The sequence below is a fragment of the Eubalaena glacialis genome, chromosome 16, assembly GCF_028564815.1.
Source record: "Eubalaena glacialis isolate mEubGla1 chromosome 16, mEubGla1.1.hap2.+ XY, whole genome shotgun sequence".
NCBI classification, from domain to species: Eukaryota; Metazoa; Chordata; class Mammalia; order Artiodactyla; family Balaenidae; genus Eubalaena; species Eubalaena glacialis.
In genome coordinates, this window is record NC_083731.1 from 87,689,670 (window position 1) to 87,708,934 (window position 19,265).

General features: G+C 46.4%; 1 protein-coding gene across 1 annotated transcript in view; it reads left to right on the top strand.

Annotated features, from left to right (window-relative positions):
* Positions 1-19,265, top strand: part of MIPEP (mitochondrial intermediate peptidase) — a 137,310-nt gene that overhangs the window by 33,747 nt on the left and 84,298 nt on the right. The window contains exons 11-14 of the mRNA XM_061170630.1: positions 13,960-14,113; positions 15,646-15,723; positions 17,502-17,706; positions 18,882-18,991. Of these exons, the coding sequence (XP_061026613.1) occupies positions 13,960-14,113; positions 15,646-15,723; positions 17,502-17,706; positions 18,882-18,991 (547 nt within the window). The remainder of the gene's footprint in view (positions 1-13,959; positions 14,114-15,645; positions 15,724-17,501; positions 17,707-18,881; positions 18,992-19,265) is intronic.

Genomic DNA, 19,265 nt, shown 5'->3' on the forward strand with positions numbered 1-19,265 from the left:
ATGGGAGGATCGGGGGCAGCGTGGCCCTGTGGCCAGGAGCCCCTGAGGGCTGAGGCCCCGGGCAGGCCTGGCTCCCCTGTGACACGCGCTACGCACAGTCTGGGAAAGTGACTTATCCTCAGCCAGTTTGTATTTTTAGTACTAAAATAACATTATTATGTGGAATTGGCCATCTGTAGACCTTCTTCTAGAGAATGGTCCCCTCTAAGAGATGCTTTGTAATTGTCCTCTCAAATCTTCTGAAGGAGGTTCAGTTCTGCCTTAAAGCTTCTCTGAGAAAACACTCATGTGAAATGTAATGACTGTATTAAATGAGTAGCAGAATACTCATCAGAGAGACAGCACTGGACAGGGGTCCACCTTGCCTGTGCATCCTGGTGGCCGTGTCCGGGGCGGGGGAGCCTGCCTGTGGCCGGCAGGGCAGCACACAGGGCTGCCTTCCGTCTTCAAGGTCCCAGGCCCACTGCCGCCTTTAAAATGAAGCTGGAGCGTCGCTCAAGGCCCCGTGGCTCTAACGAAAGATACACACACGCCCTCTGGTTCTCCCTCACCACCCTCGTCTTCCTCAGGTTACCTCGGCCAAACTGAACCCTGTCCCCTTCCTGGTCCCTTTCTGTCTCAGAGGCTGCGGCTTCCTGCCCTGCCCTACCTGTGACATTGTGCCTGGAGTCCCCGAAGCCCCCGGCCTGTGCTTACAGCCCAAGTGCCGCACGGCTGGGCACTCACTGTGTCCTCTGGGCCTCACTGTCAGCCACGCCTGGAAGCGCGGAGCAACGTTTGCCTTGTCTCCTCTGAAGTGCAGTGGGAAACACGCTCTGGGCCCAGGAAATGCGTGCTGGTTGACAGCCGTTGTTGGAGCCTGTGTCCACACCAGTGGTTGGAGATCCGTAGTAAAAGCAACCCAGTGATCACTGTTTTGGTAAACATATTTCTGTGGGTGACATTTTTCATCTGTCAGGTTTGTTAAAGGCAGCATGACCTCTGGAGGTCTTCATGATGCTCCTTTGTTGAGAGGTTTCCCCCAGGCTGGCTGGTTCTTAGAGTAGAAATCACCACTCTTCTGGGAACACAGTGTAACCCACCTGACAGCCACAGGGGACTTCAGTTCACTTATTTGGCTGTTAACTCAGTAAAAGAACCAGGAAAAGGGATGCAGAAATGCTTTAGATGGGATTGTAAGAATTGGGGGTTTAAAACATCTATTTTGAGTAGCTTAAGAGGCAGAGGATTGAGTTTTGATTTGCAGTGTCAATCATCTTGATTGACTAGAGTAGGCTGAGAGGCGCAGGTAGTGAAGGAGAAAAGAAAGGGAAAATGTAATAGTTTGGGCTTGAGGTTAGAAGGGTCGAACAAAGTGAAGATTTCTAAATCCTCGTTAAATGCCTCTCCTTGCAAGTAAAGACTAAAATGTGTGGTTTGACATGAAATGAAAAGCAGAAGGGGCTTTCCTTGATTTGAGCTTATTTTCAAGCTACCCAGGGACTTTTTTGGCCTACATGTTAAACACTTAAGATTTATTTCAAGTTTCTTAATGTTCGCATAAGAGAAGAAAGCACCTATTAGAAAGATAGGAAATTGTGTTTTTTGTTTTTTTTTTTAAATTTATTTATTATTTATTTATTATTTATTTTTGGCTGTGTTGGGTCTTCGTTTCTGTGCAAGGGCTTTCTCTAGTTGCGGCGAGCGGGGGCCACTCTTCATCGCGGTGCGCGGGCCTCTCACTATCGCGGCCTATCTTGTTGCGGAGCACAGGCTCCAGACGCGCAGGCTCAGTAGTTGTGGCTCACGGGCCCAGTTGCTCCGCGGCATGTGGGATCTTCCCAGACCAGGGCTCGAACCCGTGTCCCCTGCATTGGCAGGCAGATTCTCAGCCACTGCGCCACCAGGGAAGCCCTGGAAATTGTGTTTTAAACCTGTGAGCGGTGAGTCCTGGAAAACGGTGGCAGAAGCAGCTGATGGGGAATCTTAAAGACCAAAAATACCTTAATTTGGGGACTTCCCTGGCGGTCCAGTGGTTAAGCCTTTGCCTTTCAATGCAGGGGGTGTGGGTTCGATCCCTGGTCAGGGAGCTAAGATCAACCTTAATTTTTTTTCTTTTTCAAGTTTTAAACTCTTCATGGAAGAGTGAAAGTAATTCTTTACGAAAAGCGTGTATGTGCAATGATTTTATTTACAATTTTTATTTTTGAAGAGTTCATACATTCACGTGGTTGGGAAGAAACTGAAAACAACATTAAGTATCCACTGAGATATTTCGAATGCTGCTCAGAGCCTTCCTCCCACCCCTGCCCCCTAGAATAGTCATTCTCCCAGTGGTGTTTGATTTTTGTTTTTAATGCTCGAGGACTTTATTTCTGTTCTGCCGAGGATGAGTTTCAGTGAATCACATTTCACTTGTTTTGGTGCTGTTTTATAGAATGATGTCATTGGGATGTGGGATTCAGTATAGTTTATTCCTTGCTAAGGTATATTCTGAAATGTCGGGAGCGTTCACATAATGAAATAGGAATGTTTTGTGTTTTAAACCATTCGTAAAACATTGGACTTGCACAGAAGGATGGTGTGGTGTTTCAAGATAATACAACTGCTTGATACGTGGAATTGTGTAGTTTGTTTGTTAGTATATGCATACTGAGCTCGTTGCTTTCAATTTTTAAGAAAATTAACCTTTATAATGAAAACTTTCAAAATAAACAGAAATAGGGAGAATAATATAAGTAACCCCCATATACTCATCTCAGAGATGAAGTAATTATCAAGGTTTTGCCATGTTTGCTTCACCGGTCTCTTTTATTTCCCCCTTCCTTCTTGTTACTAAAGTATTTTAAGCTGAATCCTAGCCCTTGTGTCATGTCACTCTTGTGTGTTCTTTCCGTCTCTCAGTACGTGGCTGTTTTCTTATATGACTCCAGAACCACCAGAACCCAGTAAAGTTCACAGCAGCTCATGGGCGTCATCTCGTACCCTGACTACACCCCTGTTTCCTTGATGGTCTCCAGTCTGTTTCTTCCCAGTTGGCTTGCTGGGCTTTCTGTCTGAGTCTCTTGCTCCAGAGCCGGTCCCCACACGTCATGCCCCAGCCAACCTTGTTCACATTGCCACTCGCTAAAGAGACCAGGTCGTTGGTCCTACAGAATTTCCGAGCTCGTGGACTGATCTGGTTGCCTTCACGTGGGGTCATTTCTCTGGTTCCTGTCTTCCTGTAATATGGATCTTGTGCCCCTCTCCCCCCCAATTGTGTTGGTTACGCTGTCTTGTGTTTCACGTGTGGCTATTTGATTTTACATATTGATGGAACTGAAGAAGCTGAGTGAGAGGCTGTCATAATAGAGGTCTCCCTGCTCTCCTGGGATTTGGCTCCAGCCTCTATGATGGGGTCCTGTCACCTGGTGCCATGTCAGCGTGACTGTGGTCATCCTTTCCCCTAAGGTTCCTTTTCCTGCCTCTCTAGGGTGAGGATGAAATTGTACTGTGATCTGTGTTAAAGCAGTTTCCAGGACTTCCCTGGTGGCGCAGTGGTTAAGAATCCGCCTGCCAATGCAGGGGACACGGGTTCGAGCCCTGGTCCAGGAAGATCCCACATGCCGCGGAGCAACTAAGCCCGTGCGCCACAACTACTGAACCTGTGCTCTAGAGCCCGCGAGCCACAGTTACTGAAGCCTGCGCGCCTAGAGCCCGTGCTCCGCAACAAGAGAGGCCACTGCTTCTGAGTAGCCCCCGCTCTCCGCAACTAGAGAAAGCCCGCGCGCAGCAACAAAGACCCAACACAGCCAAAAATAAATGAAGTAAATAAATTTGGGGAAAAAAAAGCAGTTTCCAGTGAACCGTGTATCTAATCTCCACCGTTAAGGAAAAGAGCCCCCTCCTTACCAGGCAATTTGGCTGGAGCTGTTTTCTCGCCTCTGGAGTCAGAAGTCAAGATAGGACCAAACAGACGATGGCCAGTTCTTTATGAAACAGAGACGAAAAAGACATTTTCAGTGTGTGGTTACCTGAAAGGGAAACAGGTTCCTACTACCTTTCGGTTCTTTCATTGCTACCTTACCTTTATTTAGCTGGAGAAAACAGTTGTTCTCCCTGTGGCTTCAAGATTACACGTTTCACGGTGTCATCCAGCTGTCACACTGTGATCCTGCCAAGAACATCATTCCTGATGCCAGAAACATTCTATGTGTTTCATTTTCTTTTGGTGAAGTTGAAAATAGCTCCTCTGACGGTGTTGTCACACACATATGTCTGCGCCTCCTAAGTGTCTGTTATCTGTCGTGTTCGTTCTGCAGGGACCCTCTGTAAGCACTTGTCCGCTGTGCAGATTCCCACACTTGCCTTAACTTACTGAATAGAATAGGGTGAGACTGAAGCCTGTGGTACCTGCAGTTTCAACCTGGATTCACTGATGGTACTGAACTGTGTTTTGTATTTTCACTAAGTTGAGCGCCGAGGCTTTTGGAAGTAAAGTCCAAGTTCTTTCTTTACCTTCATCCCAGGTGCATCAGAAGTTGACATATAAGTCTGACTCATAGAGTGTGCTTCAGAGAGACACTGATACATTGTTTTTTTTAAAAAACTTAAATTACAATGAATGAATTCTTAAGTGGAAAGTCTCTTACTGACTAGTATTTCTGTACTTATTTTAATGATAGTGTTCCTGATGAGGATTTTGAGATATTGCTAAATTCTATTGTTCTTAATAAGAAAGACCTAATTTATACCATTTACCATGTTGATTATAATATGTTCTTTGATAACTGAAAATTTGTAAACCCACACGTAGCATATTTTTAACCAGAAGAAATAGCAGAGAATTTACTGAGCTTCACTTATCAGCCATGGTGGATGAACAGTAATCTTCTTCCAATTTTTTTCTGAGGATTCTAGAGATCTCTTATTTCTGCATTCAAGTCAGGGGAACACCTTTACAACAAATAGCAGTAAACTTCTTGCAAAACTAGGAAAGAGTTTGAAGTGATGAAACCAAATCCTCCGAATATACTTACATTTTACTGTGTTTAGGTTGAGCTGTGGCTCTGGCGCGCTGTGAGGTTTTATGTGTCACCTGTTGTGCTTTTCTCCTGTTTGGGGGGGGGGTCTCTAGATGACGGAGGAAATTTTTTTCTCAGTGGTTTCTCTTCGAGTAAGACAGTCGTGGGGACCATGCTGCGAGCAGGTGTCATGGCAAGCGGGGGTGACTGGCGTGGTGGCCCCAGGGGCACGGGGGGGAGCGAGTCCTGCCCCTCGGTTCTTCCGGGGGTGGCTGCCTCCTGAGCCTGGCATCCTGGAGGGGCTCAGTGACCCGTGACGCTGAACACCCTATGGGTTGCGGATGTAAGCTGAGCGCACAAAGGCAGGGCCTGGTCGTCAGGGCGCCTCTGGCAGGGGTGTAGCTGCTGGAAATACCTTGGAGCTTCCTGAATCCCTCACAGCCTCTCTGGGCCTCTCCTTTCTGGCTGCTCTGCAGGAGGGAATAGCCTCTTGTTTGGGAGGGTCATGGAGAGCCTGGTGGGGCACCGGCGTGTGGGGTCTCTTCCTTGTGGTGTGAGGCCACTGAGTGAGGCGGGTGGTCTTTGTAGTTGAGCCTGTGGTGCCCTCTGCAGCCGCTCCCTCCCGTGGGGCTCCTTCCCCCTGACGCCCTTCCCTCCTTCCCTCCTTCCCTCCTTCCCTCCTTCCCTCCTTCCCTCCTTCCCTCCTTCCCTCCTTCCCTCCTTCCCTCCTTCCCTCCAAGCCAAGCTTCGGCCTGGCTTCTCCCTGACCCTACCCCCTGTGCTTCTCCCTGACCCTCCCCCCCCACGTGCTTCTCCCTGACCCTCCCCCATGCTTCTCCCTGACCCTCCCTCCGTGCTTCTCCCTGACCCTCCCCCCATGCGTCTCCCCGACCCCCCCACCCCCACCCCCGGGCTTCTCGTCTTCATCTCCTCTGCACTCACATCCCTTGTCACTTGCATTAGGTGCTCTTTATGGCTTTGGGGCCTTACTATGTCCACACTGAGTGTCATCAGGCACATAGTAGGTGATTAATTCGCAGCATTAAGTCAAGCTTCCTGACAGAGTGTCGCTGTGATGGATGGAGTGCCTGCTTTTCTCCAGGCACAGTGCCAGCTTCTTTGCGTGCATTTGTCTGATCATCAGCAGAGCCTGGGACATATTGTATTGGGTTGGCCAAAATGTTCATGTCGGTTTTTCCGTAACATCTTATGGAAAAACCCGAACGAACTTTTTGGCAAACCCAATAGTTCATTTTCCTGGTGAGGAAGTTGAGGCCCCCAAAAACCAGAAAAAAAAAAACTTGCTCTCAAAGCACAGAAAGAGATAGAGCCAAGGCTTTAACTTCCAACCCAGGGCTTTTTCTCCGAGACTGCCTTGGGCTGTCACCAGCCTCTCCCAGTCTCAATTTCCTCCAGTAAAATTGAGTAATAATTCTAGCCTCACCTGTCTCACAGGATTATGTAAGGAATATGGGAGGCTTCTGATGTGAAAGTGCTTGGCAAATTGTGAAGCACTGTGCAAGTCTAAGATAATGTTATTTCATACCGTTAGAGGTGTTGCTTCAGCAGTTATTCTAACTTTATTATGTATCATCAATCTCTTCCTTTTGATTAACTTCTTTCCCTTTGCCTGCAGAGGTGCTGAGATATTCCTTGTCATGAAACAGACAGTCGCCCCTCCCATGACCCTTGCAGAGATTGAAGTCCTCGTTTTTTCTTGCCAAACCTCCCCCAGCAGTCTAGACTGGATGCCTCCTCTCTCTGGTCTCTGTCGTTTGACTTGTGGCCCTGACAGTCAATCAGATGGTCTCTCCGAGTTACCAGCCACCTGCCATGCGTACAGTTCGGTCACTTGCTTTAGCCCTCAACACCCCGACCTCTGCGGTTCCCGATGGTACTTATTTCCTGTTCCCTGAAGTTCCTTCTTCAGTACAGGCCCTCAGCCCCTGCTCCCCACGTTCTCACCACCGCTCATTTTCCCTTCTGGTTTCTTCTCTAAACTGGCAGCACTTTTTTGTTCGCGGGGTGCAGCTTTAGCAGTGACCTCAGGGTTCTGACTCCCGACTATTGGGAAACGTGACTGAGGACGAACATCCAAGTGTAGCGCTTCCTTTAGTACTTCCACTGGTAACACACTTGTGGGAGGGACCTCAGTGCCTGGGCCCAAACAAAGCAGGCCCGCAGCTCTCTTCTTGGCGTCGTTTACTCCCGGACTGCCGTCGTCCAGTTAAAAAGAAGCCGCAGCCCTCCTCCTCAGTCCTGTCGTAACCTTGGGGAGATGACTTGTCTCTGTGAGAACCTGTTTTCTTACTGGTGACATGGGGGTAATAGTGTGACCTTGTAGGGCTGCTTCTGCTGCTAGGTGAGATATATATAAAGGGCTGAGCCCAGGGTCCTCGTGAGCACATGTCATCCGCAGCATCACCCAAATGACAGCGGGTAAGCTGTCATTTTGTAGATTAAATTTAGGGAATATGGACATACTTGCCGTAAGGAGTCCTCTCTTGCCAAAGTAATGAATCTTTGCCTCCTAGACTGTGTCCGTTCACCATGCCAGGCCTGTCTTCAGCATTTCTGAGTTCCTCTCCTCGTCTTCCTAGCTACCAATGTGGCTGCTCCTGCATTGAGTGCATTCTTGGGGGATACCCAGGAAAGGGTGGCAAAACAGAGGCCTTTAGCTCTACTCCCCTCCTGACACCTGGTAAACGAACAAGGCCATCAGTGTAGCTGCATCTCCGTCTCTGTGTAACAGACAAATTCAGGAGGGTGAAGTAGCACGTGGCGTCATGTTGTACCGGGATCAGTAGACGTTATCTAAAGGTGGTACACCAGTAAATAAATAGTTAAGTATTTTAAAAGTGGTGGAGGAGCAAAACCAAATTGCCAGAGAGAAAAGGAAGATGCGGCCCGCAGAGCCAAAGGAAGAGAGGCAGGGAGCCCTGAAGTGCGAGGGCCCACGCCTTCATGCATGGAGGGCAGGGATGCACATTATCACAGCTTGTGGGGGTGGGCAGGATGATTTGGCAACACCTGTTTAAAAATCTAAAATCTCATCCTCTATGCAGCATCGTCATTTCTGGATGGATTCCGCAGAGGGGTCTGCGCCTGTCTGGCAGGGTGTTTGTAGGCTGTTTGTAGCCGAGGTGAACAGCAGCTGACTGCACAGCTCTGGGTGCATTTTCTGTAGAGAAGTTAAAGTTGATACAAACGCGATCAGAAGTCCAGCTCCTCTTAGCACCGTGTGTGGGCCGTTCAGACAATGTCAGGGATGGGACACTCCCTTACAAGGTGCAGACTCTCACTGGCCACACACACCAGGGAGTGGACGCTTTGGAGAAGTTATGGCAGGTGCTTGCTGTGGACCAGAGCTTTATGTGCCGAAGTGGACAGTATTTAAAAGTACATTTTTGTTAAAAACTATAGGAAAACATATTTTTATTAAAAATGTGTGTTAAAAGGAAATTGCAGGATAGGAATTGTATGATTCTATATGTGTGTCTATGTATATATATCCATGTGTATTTCTGTACCTGTAGATGTGTATACACGCACACACACGTAAGCCTTCTTACACAGATAAAATGATGATACACAAGAAGTGGTTACCTCTGGATGGTGGGACTAGTGAGCCAGGGGATGTTATTTGAGAGTTTTTTAAAAAACAGGGAGTTTATATTACTTTTTAATGCATTTGTTCTCAGTCATTTCAAATGAATACCATCTGCTTTTCAGCATTCATAATAGTTTCATTTAGTGTATACAGAGTTGAAGTAGTATGTGGAGTATTATAGAAGCCTATATTCTGTACTTAAATTATTTTCTCCAAGCTAAATTGTCTCCTTGAGCTTCGCCTGATTACCATATGTAGGTGTCGTGGGCATTAGGCAAGTCAGTACATATTTTAGGTTATGGATAGGCTGTGTTGTTGTAGCTTTACTATGTTTCTTTTCTATAAAGTGAGTTTCTTACAGCCAACATATAGTGGGTCTTGTTTTTTAATCCATTCCCATATTCTCTGCATTGTACTTGTTACATTTAGACTATTGATGTTTAAAGTGATTAGTGATATTATTGGGTTAAAATCTACCATGTTTGTTACTGTTTTCTATCCGTTGCCTGTATCTTCTTTTTTTCTTTCTTTTTTTGTCTTCCACTCTTTTTTGCCTTTTATGGTTTTAATTGAGTATGTTATATGATTCCAGCTTTTCTCCTTTTTTCACTGTTTGAAGTAGTTGCCCTAAAGTTTACAGTATCCGTTTACAAGTAGTGTGAGTCTCCTTCCCAGTAGTACTTACTGCTTGTTGGTTAGTGCAGGCACCTAGGTCTTCTTTCCAGTCCCTCCTAACATTGCTGTCATTATGTCACTTATCCATAAGCTATAATCACCTAATACATCATTGCTATTACTGTTTTGAACAAACATTAAACAGAAGAAATAGAACGTTTTTTAATATCTTCATTTATTTCTTCTAACCCTCTTCCTTTATTTACGTGGATCCAGGTTTCTGACTTACATCATTTTTCTTCTTCCTGAAGAACTTCTTTTAACATTTCTTATAAGTCCGGTCTACTAGCGAGAAGTTCCCTCAATTTTTGTTTGTCCAAGAAAGGCTTTATTTCTCCACTTTTGAAGGATAATTTTGTTGGGCACAGAATTCTAGGTTTGTGGGTTTTTATTTCAGAACTTTAAGCATTTCACTCCATACTCCTCTTGCGTGGTTTCTGGAGAGAAGTCTGACATAATTCTTATCGTTGCTTTTTAGGTGAGGTGACATTTTTCCCTCTGGCTTCTTTGAAGATTTTCTCTTTGTCTTTGATTTTTTGCAGCTTAAATATGATCTGCCTAAGTGTTGTGTTTTGTTTTTTCCTACTTGGTGTTCTGACCTTCCTGGATCTGTGGTTTGGTGTTTGTCTTCAGTGTGGAAAGTTCTCAGCCATTATTACTTCAAATATTCCTTCAATTCCTTTCTCTCTTTCATCTTCTGGTTTTCCCATCATGTGTGCATTGCACCTTTTGTGATTGTCTTACAGTTCTTTGGGTATCCTCTTCTGTCTCTGTTTTTCTTTTCTGTCTTTGCATACCAGTTTTGAAGTTTCTGTTGACGTTTCTTAAAGCTCACTGATCCTTTCCTTGGCTGTATCCAGTCTACTGATGACTTATCAAGGGCGTTCTTTATTTCTTTTGCAGTGCTTTAATTTCTAGCATTTCCTTTTGATTCGTTTTTAGAGTTTCCATCTCTCTGCTTACCTTACCCGTGTATTCTTGCAAGTTTTCTACTTGTTTCTTCAGAGCGCTTGGGATACTAATCACAGTTGTTTTAAATTCTCAATCTGCTAATTCTAACATCTCTGACATACCTGAATCTGGTTCTGGTGCTTGTTCTTTCTCTTCAAACTGTGTTTTTTGTGTTTTAGCATGACTTGAAATTTTTTGTTGAAGGTTGGACGTGGTATACTGGGTGAAAGGAACTGAGATAATTAGGGCTTTGGTGTGAGGTTAGATGTTTATCTGGCCAGGGGCCGGGCTCTGCTTGCGTTTTCCATGAACCCTGGGGCTGGAGGTAACTCTCTTCGTCTCCCCTGTTTGTTTGGGTTTCTCGGGAGACTTATGCTTAACTAAGGTCTGGGACCTGCAGGCCTGGGTGGTGTCCCCTGTTGTTTTGCGGGAGCCCCGCTGATGCGGTGCTGAAGTGTGGACGGAGGAGATGTGATCTGCAGGCCTGTGGTTACGTCTCAGTCTGTTAGGGGCCCTGCGTCTCAGCTGCGACTTTCACAAGTGCTTTCCAGCCCCCTCCGCTTTGATGAGATGGGAAGGCTGGGGGGCGCGAGGTGGATATTCCCTCTGGTGAGAGAGTCTCTCTGGAGGGCAGGCCTTATTAAGAAGAGCAGAACGTGCTGGTGTAGTTCATAATGGCTACTTTTTCCTTCCTCTGCTGGAAGATGGGGGAATTGTTCTCCACCTTCACTGGGAGAACCTGGTGGGGCTCCTGGAGGGAAAACTCATAAAAGTGTAGGGATTCCCCCTTAAACTGGGCCTCCCTGGAATTTTTAACTCTCAGACAATTTGTCGATTGTAGTTTGTTTTCCTACCTTGGTACTCGTCTCCCCTGGAGCCTCCTGTGAATTGTGGCTCTCTGGATCTGCCCGCCTGCCTCTCCAGTACTGGGGCACAGCGATTTGCTCTGTGACCTCACTTCTCTGCTGGGTCTAAGGAGTTGCTGATTTCAGTTTGTTCAGCTTTTACTTGTCGTTAGGACGGTGGTGCCCTCCAGGGTCCTTATATGCTGGACCGGAGACCAGAAGTGGCAGTTGTTTCCTGTTTTACAGCACATCCCCATTCCCCATTTCTGTGATACCCCTTTCTTTCAATTCTCTGCCATCTCTAACTTTTTTTTAAATTTAATTTTATTGTTTACTTTTTATACAGCAGGTTCTCATTAGTTATCTGTTTTATACATATTCGTGTATACATGTCAATCCCAATCTCCCAGTTCATCCCACACTCCCCCTTCCCCCCTTGGTGTCCATACGTTTGTTCTCTACGTCTGCGTCTATTTCTGCCCTGCAAACCAGTTCATCTGTACCATTTTTTTAGATTCCACATATATGCGTTAATATACGATATTTGTTTTTCTCTTTCCGACTTACTTCACTCTGTATGACAGTCTGCCATCTCTAACTCTTCTTCCTTGTCTTCCTTTCCACCCCTTCGCCTGGAAGTCCAGGGACCTCCCCTTGACCCTCCTGTCGGCCCCTCCCCTTCTCCTTTTCCAGCTCACACTCTCCTCGGCCGTAACAGCCTCCGTGCTGACTTCTCCCAGGACCTAAGAGTCAGTGTCTTCAAAACTGAATCTCTTTTCTTCTCCTACAAACACACCCACCCTCCCCTCTTCAATTTGCGTGTGTGTGTGCGTGCGCGTGTGTTCATTGCTCTGATTAAATGGCTCCTGCCCACGCGGTTGCTCAAGCCAGAGACCTGCATGTTAGTCTAGGCTGTTCTTTCTCCCTCAGCCTCCAAATCCAGTCACTCACAATCCTGAAACTTTTTCATCTAAAAGAAAAAGAGACTTAGATCTGGCTCCTGGTCTTAGAGCCCCTGCTGTTGCCCCTGTTCAGACCCTCGTTGGGTGACCCCCGCCCTCTCTGTGCTGCGTCCACTCTCCTCACCGTCAGCCTGGCAGGTTCCAGGCACCAGGTCACTCCTCTGGTGTCTGCAGAAGTGATGTCCCACGTCTCCCAGGCTGCAAGCAACCCCATAAGATATTAGATTATCCTCTTTAGGATAATCCACTAGTCCTCTTCAGATTTATTTTTCTTAATCTCAACTTATAAAAATGTCTTGTTTTGAAATGTAATAGATCAGTAGCCCATGCCTATAATTTATAAACATACCCATATTAAGGTTGAATACTCCAGTTATTTTATTGACAGGGGTGCACAATCAGAATGTAGGGAGACCCCATGCCTGAGTGCACAGCCCCCCCTCCTCAGGCTCGCGGGCCAGGCTCTCGGTTCCCTGGACCCCACGCACGGCGTCAGTGTCTCTGCCCCTCTTTCCCATCTACCTGCGTCCTGAGCTCTCGTTTAACCCCCTGGTTACTGCAGTGGCTCTGCTGCCTCGTGCCTTCGTACTTTGGTGGCACCGTGGCCTCTCCTGGGCTCCCCTCCCATCTCCACTGCACAAGGAAGCCACAGCCCTCACCGCCCCACTGTGCATGCCCTGCCCTCTCTCCCTCAACACGGGCCCCTGAGCCTACTGGGTGCCCGCTGCTCTGGGCCCTTCCGTCTCTGCCCCCTTCCATTCCCGGCGTCCAGCGGGCCAGTCGACGGCTGCGTGAGTGAACGAATCAGTGAGCGAGGGCGCTGGACCAGTCGAGTCTCTTACTCCACTGAGTCTGCTTTTATGAAAAAGTGATCAGAAATTAAGTTGTAAGTTGGTGGATTCTGTACCGAAATCTCACCTGTGGTGCAGTTTATACTCACTCACTAAATCCGGTCCCCCAGTTAGTAAAAGGCGTAAGTTTGTACATATTTGGTTAATCCCAGGAAGTAGAAATAGATTCAGTACCTACTCTCATTCTAGAGCTCTTCTTTCTGGCTGTGGTTATAAGGTTTGGCCTGACGTAATGATTCAGAAACATTCACATCACGCATTCTGGGTGTATTTTGGTTTATGTTGGAATAAAAAACATTAAAAAGTTGTTTTGGGGTGAAGAATGATTAATATTACGAGAATATTATCTTTCATTTAAGATATATAACAAAAAGATAAATTAAGATCTGATTGTTTATATGACAGAGCTTCGGAGCTTTTTCCATTAACAAATATTTTACCGGGTGTGACATGTGACATTATTTTTAGAATATAACTCATTTCATAGAGTGAGTTTTTTTTTTTTTTTTTTTTTAAACTGTTCTTAAATTTATTTATTTATTTATTTATTTTTGGCTGTGTTGGGTCCTCGTTTCTGTGCGAGGGCTTTCTTTGGTTGTGGCGAGCGGGGGCCACTCTTCATCGCGGTACGCGGGCCTCTCACTGTCGCGGATTCTCTTGTTGCGGAGCACAGGCTCCAGACGCGCAGGCTCAGTAGTTGTGGCTCGCAGGCTCTAGAGCTCAGGCTCAGTAGTTGTGGCTCACGGGCCCAGTTGCTCCGCGGCACGTGGGATCTTCCCAGACCAGGGCTCGAACCCGTGTCCCCTGCATTGGCAGGCAGACTCTCAACCACTGCGCCACCAGGGAAGCCCCATAGAGTGAGTTTTACCACTGTAGTTCCAACTGGTATTACTCTTACTACAGTTATAATTAGACTGCTGTTCTTCTGAAGAAGACTGAGTCTGAAAGTCCCTCAGAAGATAGAAATCTACCATATGTTTTCAATCCTTTCTTGGCTCATAAATTGTCAATGAAAAATTAGCTGAATTTACCTCAAGAAACTGAAGCAAACGGAAGTGTGATTGAGCTTCTTTTCCTCTGTAGGTACAACAGCGAGCCCAGTTTATACTGCCCGTTTTTCTCCCTGGGAGCGTGCATGGAAGGCCTGAATATCTTGTTTAACAGGCTGTTCGGGATTTCGCTGTATGTGGAGCAGTCTGCAAAGGGAGAGGTGTGGTGTGAAGATGTTCGGAAACTGGTAAGCGTCCCGGTTGGAGTGAAGAAGCCGCGTTCCTTGTCTCCCGGGTTTGGTACTGAGTTAACAGCAGTTTCATCTCAAGTTAGCTTTGCCCCGGTGGCGCTTGTCATTGCTTGATGAAAGATCCAAATCGCCACTTCTGATGCTACAAAAGAAACACTTTTCTCTAAACATCAGTTGTTGCCTGAAATTAATGTAAACATTTAACAGCAGAGTTATTTCTCTGAAAAAAAAAATTGTTTTTAAGGAAGTTGATAGAAGGTTGAGTCTTTTATGTTGACAAACCCTGGTTAAACGAACGCTTGTCATTGCCCTTCACGTCCCCGCTGTGCCAGGTGTCGCATCTGTTAATTCCAGCTGCCTTAGGCACCTCCCACCCCTTCCCGCCTGCCCGTGGGGCTCAGGTTCGCGCCAGATGCTAGCCTGCGGCCTGTGTTCTTGGTGAGACTCCTTGGACAGTCGCTCCGAGCCTGGGATCCACCCTTCTGTCAGGGCCCGCTTCATGTGAGCTGCGACTATCGTTGTTTTTTCCTGATAAGATTTTGAGGCTTTATGGGCCCTTAGGTGGTGATGTTCTCTTGTTTTACTCTTTGCTCACGTGCTTAGCGCACGGTTCACGAGGAACGTGAACCGTCTTGTGGCCTCTTGGCTGCGCTTCCTGATTGTAGGGCAGGTGGTGGTGGAGTCGGGAGATCAGCGGGGAGCGTGGTCGTCACTGCGCTTCCTTCTGTGCGCTTCACAAAATGACAGCGGTGGGTAATGTGCAGACACACCATGAAAAGAGTGAAAGGGCACGATGCGGGCGATGAAGAGCTTCCCCAGCTCAGGAGGGAGCCCCTTGCGGCTTTGTTCACGGCCGTTCCCCAGATGCCTGGAGCAGTCCCTGACACCAGGTAGATGCTTGGTAGACGCTTGCTGGAGTAATGAACATACGCTTGCAGGAAGCCCTAAAGCATAAGGTTGCCGTTCTTTATGGCAGAGGCCCCAGGTTGTGCAAAGATGGAGACCAGCTCTCCTGCGAGCTGGGCCTCTTGGGAGCCTGATTTGGGAGAAGGATGTCAGTGGTGGTATCACATTCTACTCTTCAGCTGAAGGCAGACGCTGCGTATTGCTCCTATGTCCCAGGGTTATAGTTGGTGTGCTCGCATATCCTTACATCCTAAGATGGGAGGAGCTATAATTTTGTTGCTAAAATGGTCCCGCCAGCACCCCTTCCCACCTCTTGCGGGTGGTGTGGGCCCAGTGGCAGAGCCGCGTCGCTGGGGACTGCCAGTCAGGACACAGGGCTTGCGGAGGAGGGTGTCCCCTTCCGACAGAATTCCCAAATCGTAGTTGTCCTGGAGATGCAGGAGAAGAGGTTGAGGGCAAAGGGGAAGCCACCTCGAGGTCACATGGGACGTAGGAAGTAATGAAACGTCTATATTTGTGGCTCTAGGTGTTTTTTGAACAGGTTCTTGTGCTAGGAATGTGTTTCTTCTTTTAGAGTTTCTAAAGGCCTCATTCTCCACTAAATTCATTTTTTTCCCCCCCAGGCCGTGGTTCATGAATCTGAAGGACTGTTGGGGTACATTTACTGTGATTTTTTTCAGCGAGCAGACAAACCTCACCAGGTGATGCTTTGTTTACAAAATGGTCTCTTTAAAGTAATCAGCAGTTAATTTGTATTGATGTGAACTTTATACCTCACTTTTGTAGTTCCTAATATTTAAAAGGCATTACTGGGGAATTCCCTGGCGGTCCAGTGGTTAAGACTTCGCCTTCCAATGCAGGGGGTTGCGGGTTCGATCCCTGTTCGGGGAGCTAAGATCCCACATGCCTTGTGGCCAAAAAACCAAAACATAAAACAGAAGCAGTATTGTTAACAAATTCCGTAAAGACTTTAAAAATGGTCCACATCAAAAAAATCTTAAAAAAAAAAAAAAAAGGCATTACTGATGGTGGCTAAATATATAAATTTGAAACTAGGATAGAATTTAAAGCTAATAAAACTTACGAAGGTAATTGCATAAATCTGTATGTGTTATTTTTATCTGGGTCATGGTAACGCTGGTGATAATGAGAGCTGACATTTTACCAGCCCTTCTGTGTGCCCGCCAGTGCTCTGAGCCCTTTTCCATGTCACACCTTTGAAAGTTCACGTCAGCCTTTTGAACTGGACACTGACATTGTGAGGAAGCTGAGGTCAGAGAGGTAAGGTTCCTCCTTGCCCAGAGTCACACAGTTAGAAGCACTAGGGTTTGAACCCAGACTTTCTGACTAGAGCCCCAGCTCTCAGCCACTTTCCATACTTGACATGGACCTAGTTTCAAATTGCACAAGATGTGTCCCTGTGGAGACCCTATCAACCACCAGTTCACTCCTTATGCAGAAAAGTGAGGTTCAGTTCCTCGACCTGCAAACCAGGTTTCCTGGTCGATCAGCTTCAAGCAATTTTGGGCAGTTTGATTGGAATTGTCAAGAATTCGGGTTATTAAGTTACAACAGAAATAATGGTACCTTATATTTAAATAGTGATTTCACAATTTCCAAAGCAATTTTAGCAGACATTGAGCTTATGAATCTGGGCAGCTGCTCTGGCGTTTGACAGGGTGGAGGTGAGTCTGGTGGAGGTGAACCAGTTTCCAAGGTGATTTGGCTGGTAGATCTGGACGGTGGGACCAGAGTCTGGGTCGTTGACCTCTGTGTCCTCTGTTCCTTCTCTCTGCTTGAAAGGCTGGAGAACCCGGGTTAGTGATCTGAGCCCCAGCTCCTAGTTGCCAGCCTGGGTGCTTCAGGTTTGAGATGCCGCAGCCCTAGCTGTGTGCCCTTGGACACGTGACTTAGTATTTCCAAGACTCTGTTTTCTCATCTGAAAAATGAAATACCTGCCTTATAGACTCATTGTGAAGAGTAAGTGATGAAGTGTATGCAAACTGAGAAAGATACTCCAGGTTCCTTGCTTTGCGACAGTTGAGAGCTCGCCGCCTCCAAGTGATGGAGACGGTGGTGTGGAAAGTGACACCTGGTTCCTTGCCTGACACAGAAGGGGCTCCGTGAACATCAGTGCCCCACCGCGGTCCACGGCTGTCCCTTCCTACCTGCCGTGAGCACCTTGAGGGCGTAGGGCTAAGCTTAGTGGTGACTCTGTCTCCGGTATCTGGCATAGCATCCCTCAACACATACTTCTGGAGCGAAGGAATGAGTTCATCAGCACAAGCTCAGTGTATTATTGGTGTTTTAAAAAAATTAATACGTTAGCAAAATAAAAAGTATTGGGATAAAAGTGTCTGTAACTAAATAAATAGAAGAATGGAATTAAGGTAAAATTTGTACTCACACATTTTGATACAACTTTATGTTACCCTTCGGGTTCCCTCAGCCTCTTCTCACTTGCCGTGTTTTCTTAAAGGACTGCCATTTTACCATCCGTGGAGGCCGATTACAGGAAGATGGCGACTATCAGCTCCCTGTTGTCGTTCTCATGCTGAATCTTGCCCATCCCGCAAAGAATTTGCCGACATTATTAACTCCTGGGATGATGGAAAATCTTTTCCATGAAATGGGACACGCCATGCATTCCATGCTGGGACGGACTCGTTATCAGCATGTCACTGGTGAGCCAAGAAGAGGGGACTTTAAACATGTACATTTCATTTTAAATTGGAAAAAAGCTTTTCATTTAGAAAATCTGTGGTCATTTATCGCAGATGGCCTCATCTTGTCCTTCCAACTGTGATGCTACCCGATCTCCGTTACATTTTTTTCCATCCTTGACAACAGTTCTCACCAAGGAATGTCTCAGTTGCCTGTCTTTTCAGTTTGTACCATTTTACATGTTGTTGTATATTACGTGGAATTTCAGTCTGTGGCCGTGTGTATGAATAAGCGTATCTCCTTAGCAGGAGCACAGACTTAGCAAGTGAATAAGTGAATGAACTGTTGCCTCTTTTTATCCAAAACCAGTTAGAAAACCTCAAGGCATGTTGAAAAGGTATGACCAGGTACTTTGTATTTCTCCTTTGCTTTCCCCTGTGTAAAGCTGTGGTCCCCCTGCCGACGGGTTGCTGTGTCGGGTGACATCCCAGGCTTCCCTCCTCCTTATCCTCTCTGAGTCTTAAGCTTGCGGTCAGACAGGGTCAGTCAGCCTTAGACCACCTGGGCAAGTGTTGGTCTTCAGTATTTAGTAACTAACTTTACACACAGCATTTTGGGGGAGGAGGAGGTATTTGAAAAGACAGCGGTAGATGGGCCGGACAGAATCATAAAGTGTCACCAAGACGTGCTTACAGGATTTGTTCTTTAAATAATTTTGAGTTTGAAATGTTGCTTTTCTGTATTGAGGATTGACCTTGTTACCAGAAGCAATCAATAGATAAAGTACTTTTAAAACAAATGAAGGATACGGGCGCTTGGTGATGGAATTCATGAATTAAGTTCAATTGCTGTGTTAATTAAGTAAGAATGTTGTAATGTGTGTTTCAGGTATAGCCCAGCATAGCTGAAGACAGTTTTGTTTGTAGAGGGTGTGAGCCGTTGCTTTACAAGATGTTCTATCCAGCTGTGCAAATACTTTGTTTTACTTCTGATATGTGGGAAAATATATGAGATGATTACAAACTTTTCTGTGAATATGTGCAATAATTTTATAGAAGTAAAATATTGACTTAATGAATTAAAGATTATCATAGTTCATCAGAAGTACAAATAAAAAATTTTAAAAGAGTGTTTGTAGTAGGATGAACGTGTTGTTGTGATTCATGCCAACTTTTTTCTTTCTCTCCCATTTTAGGGACCAGGTGCCCCACTGACTTTGCTGAGGTCCCTTCTATTCTGATGGAGTACTTTGCAAATGATTACCGAGTGGTTCACCAGTTTGCCCGACATTATCAGACGGGGCAGGTAGGGAGCATTGACTTTCTGTACCGTCCTCTGGGGCGCGGGGGTGGCTTTTGTGACCTGCGGGGTAGCGCGGAACTCTTACTGCTTTTTCAGAACCTTCTCCAAACCAGAATCCTTCTACCGTTTCCTGATTCCCTTTCTTCAGCTGTAGCTACAGTCATGTGTGGGCAACAAGTAGCTGCCCTTTATTATATGCCCAGTAACGTCCCGTCTAGTCCTCAGAGCTGCCCCCTGAGGAAGGTGCTGTGTCCTGTTTCCAGAGGGGGAAACAAGC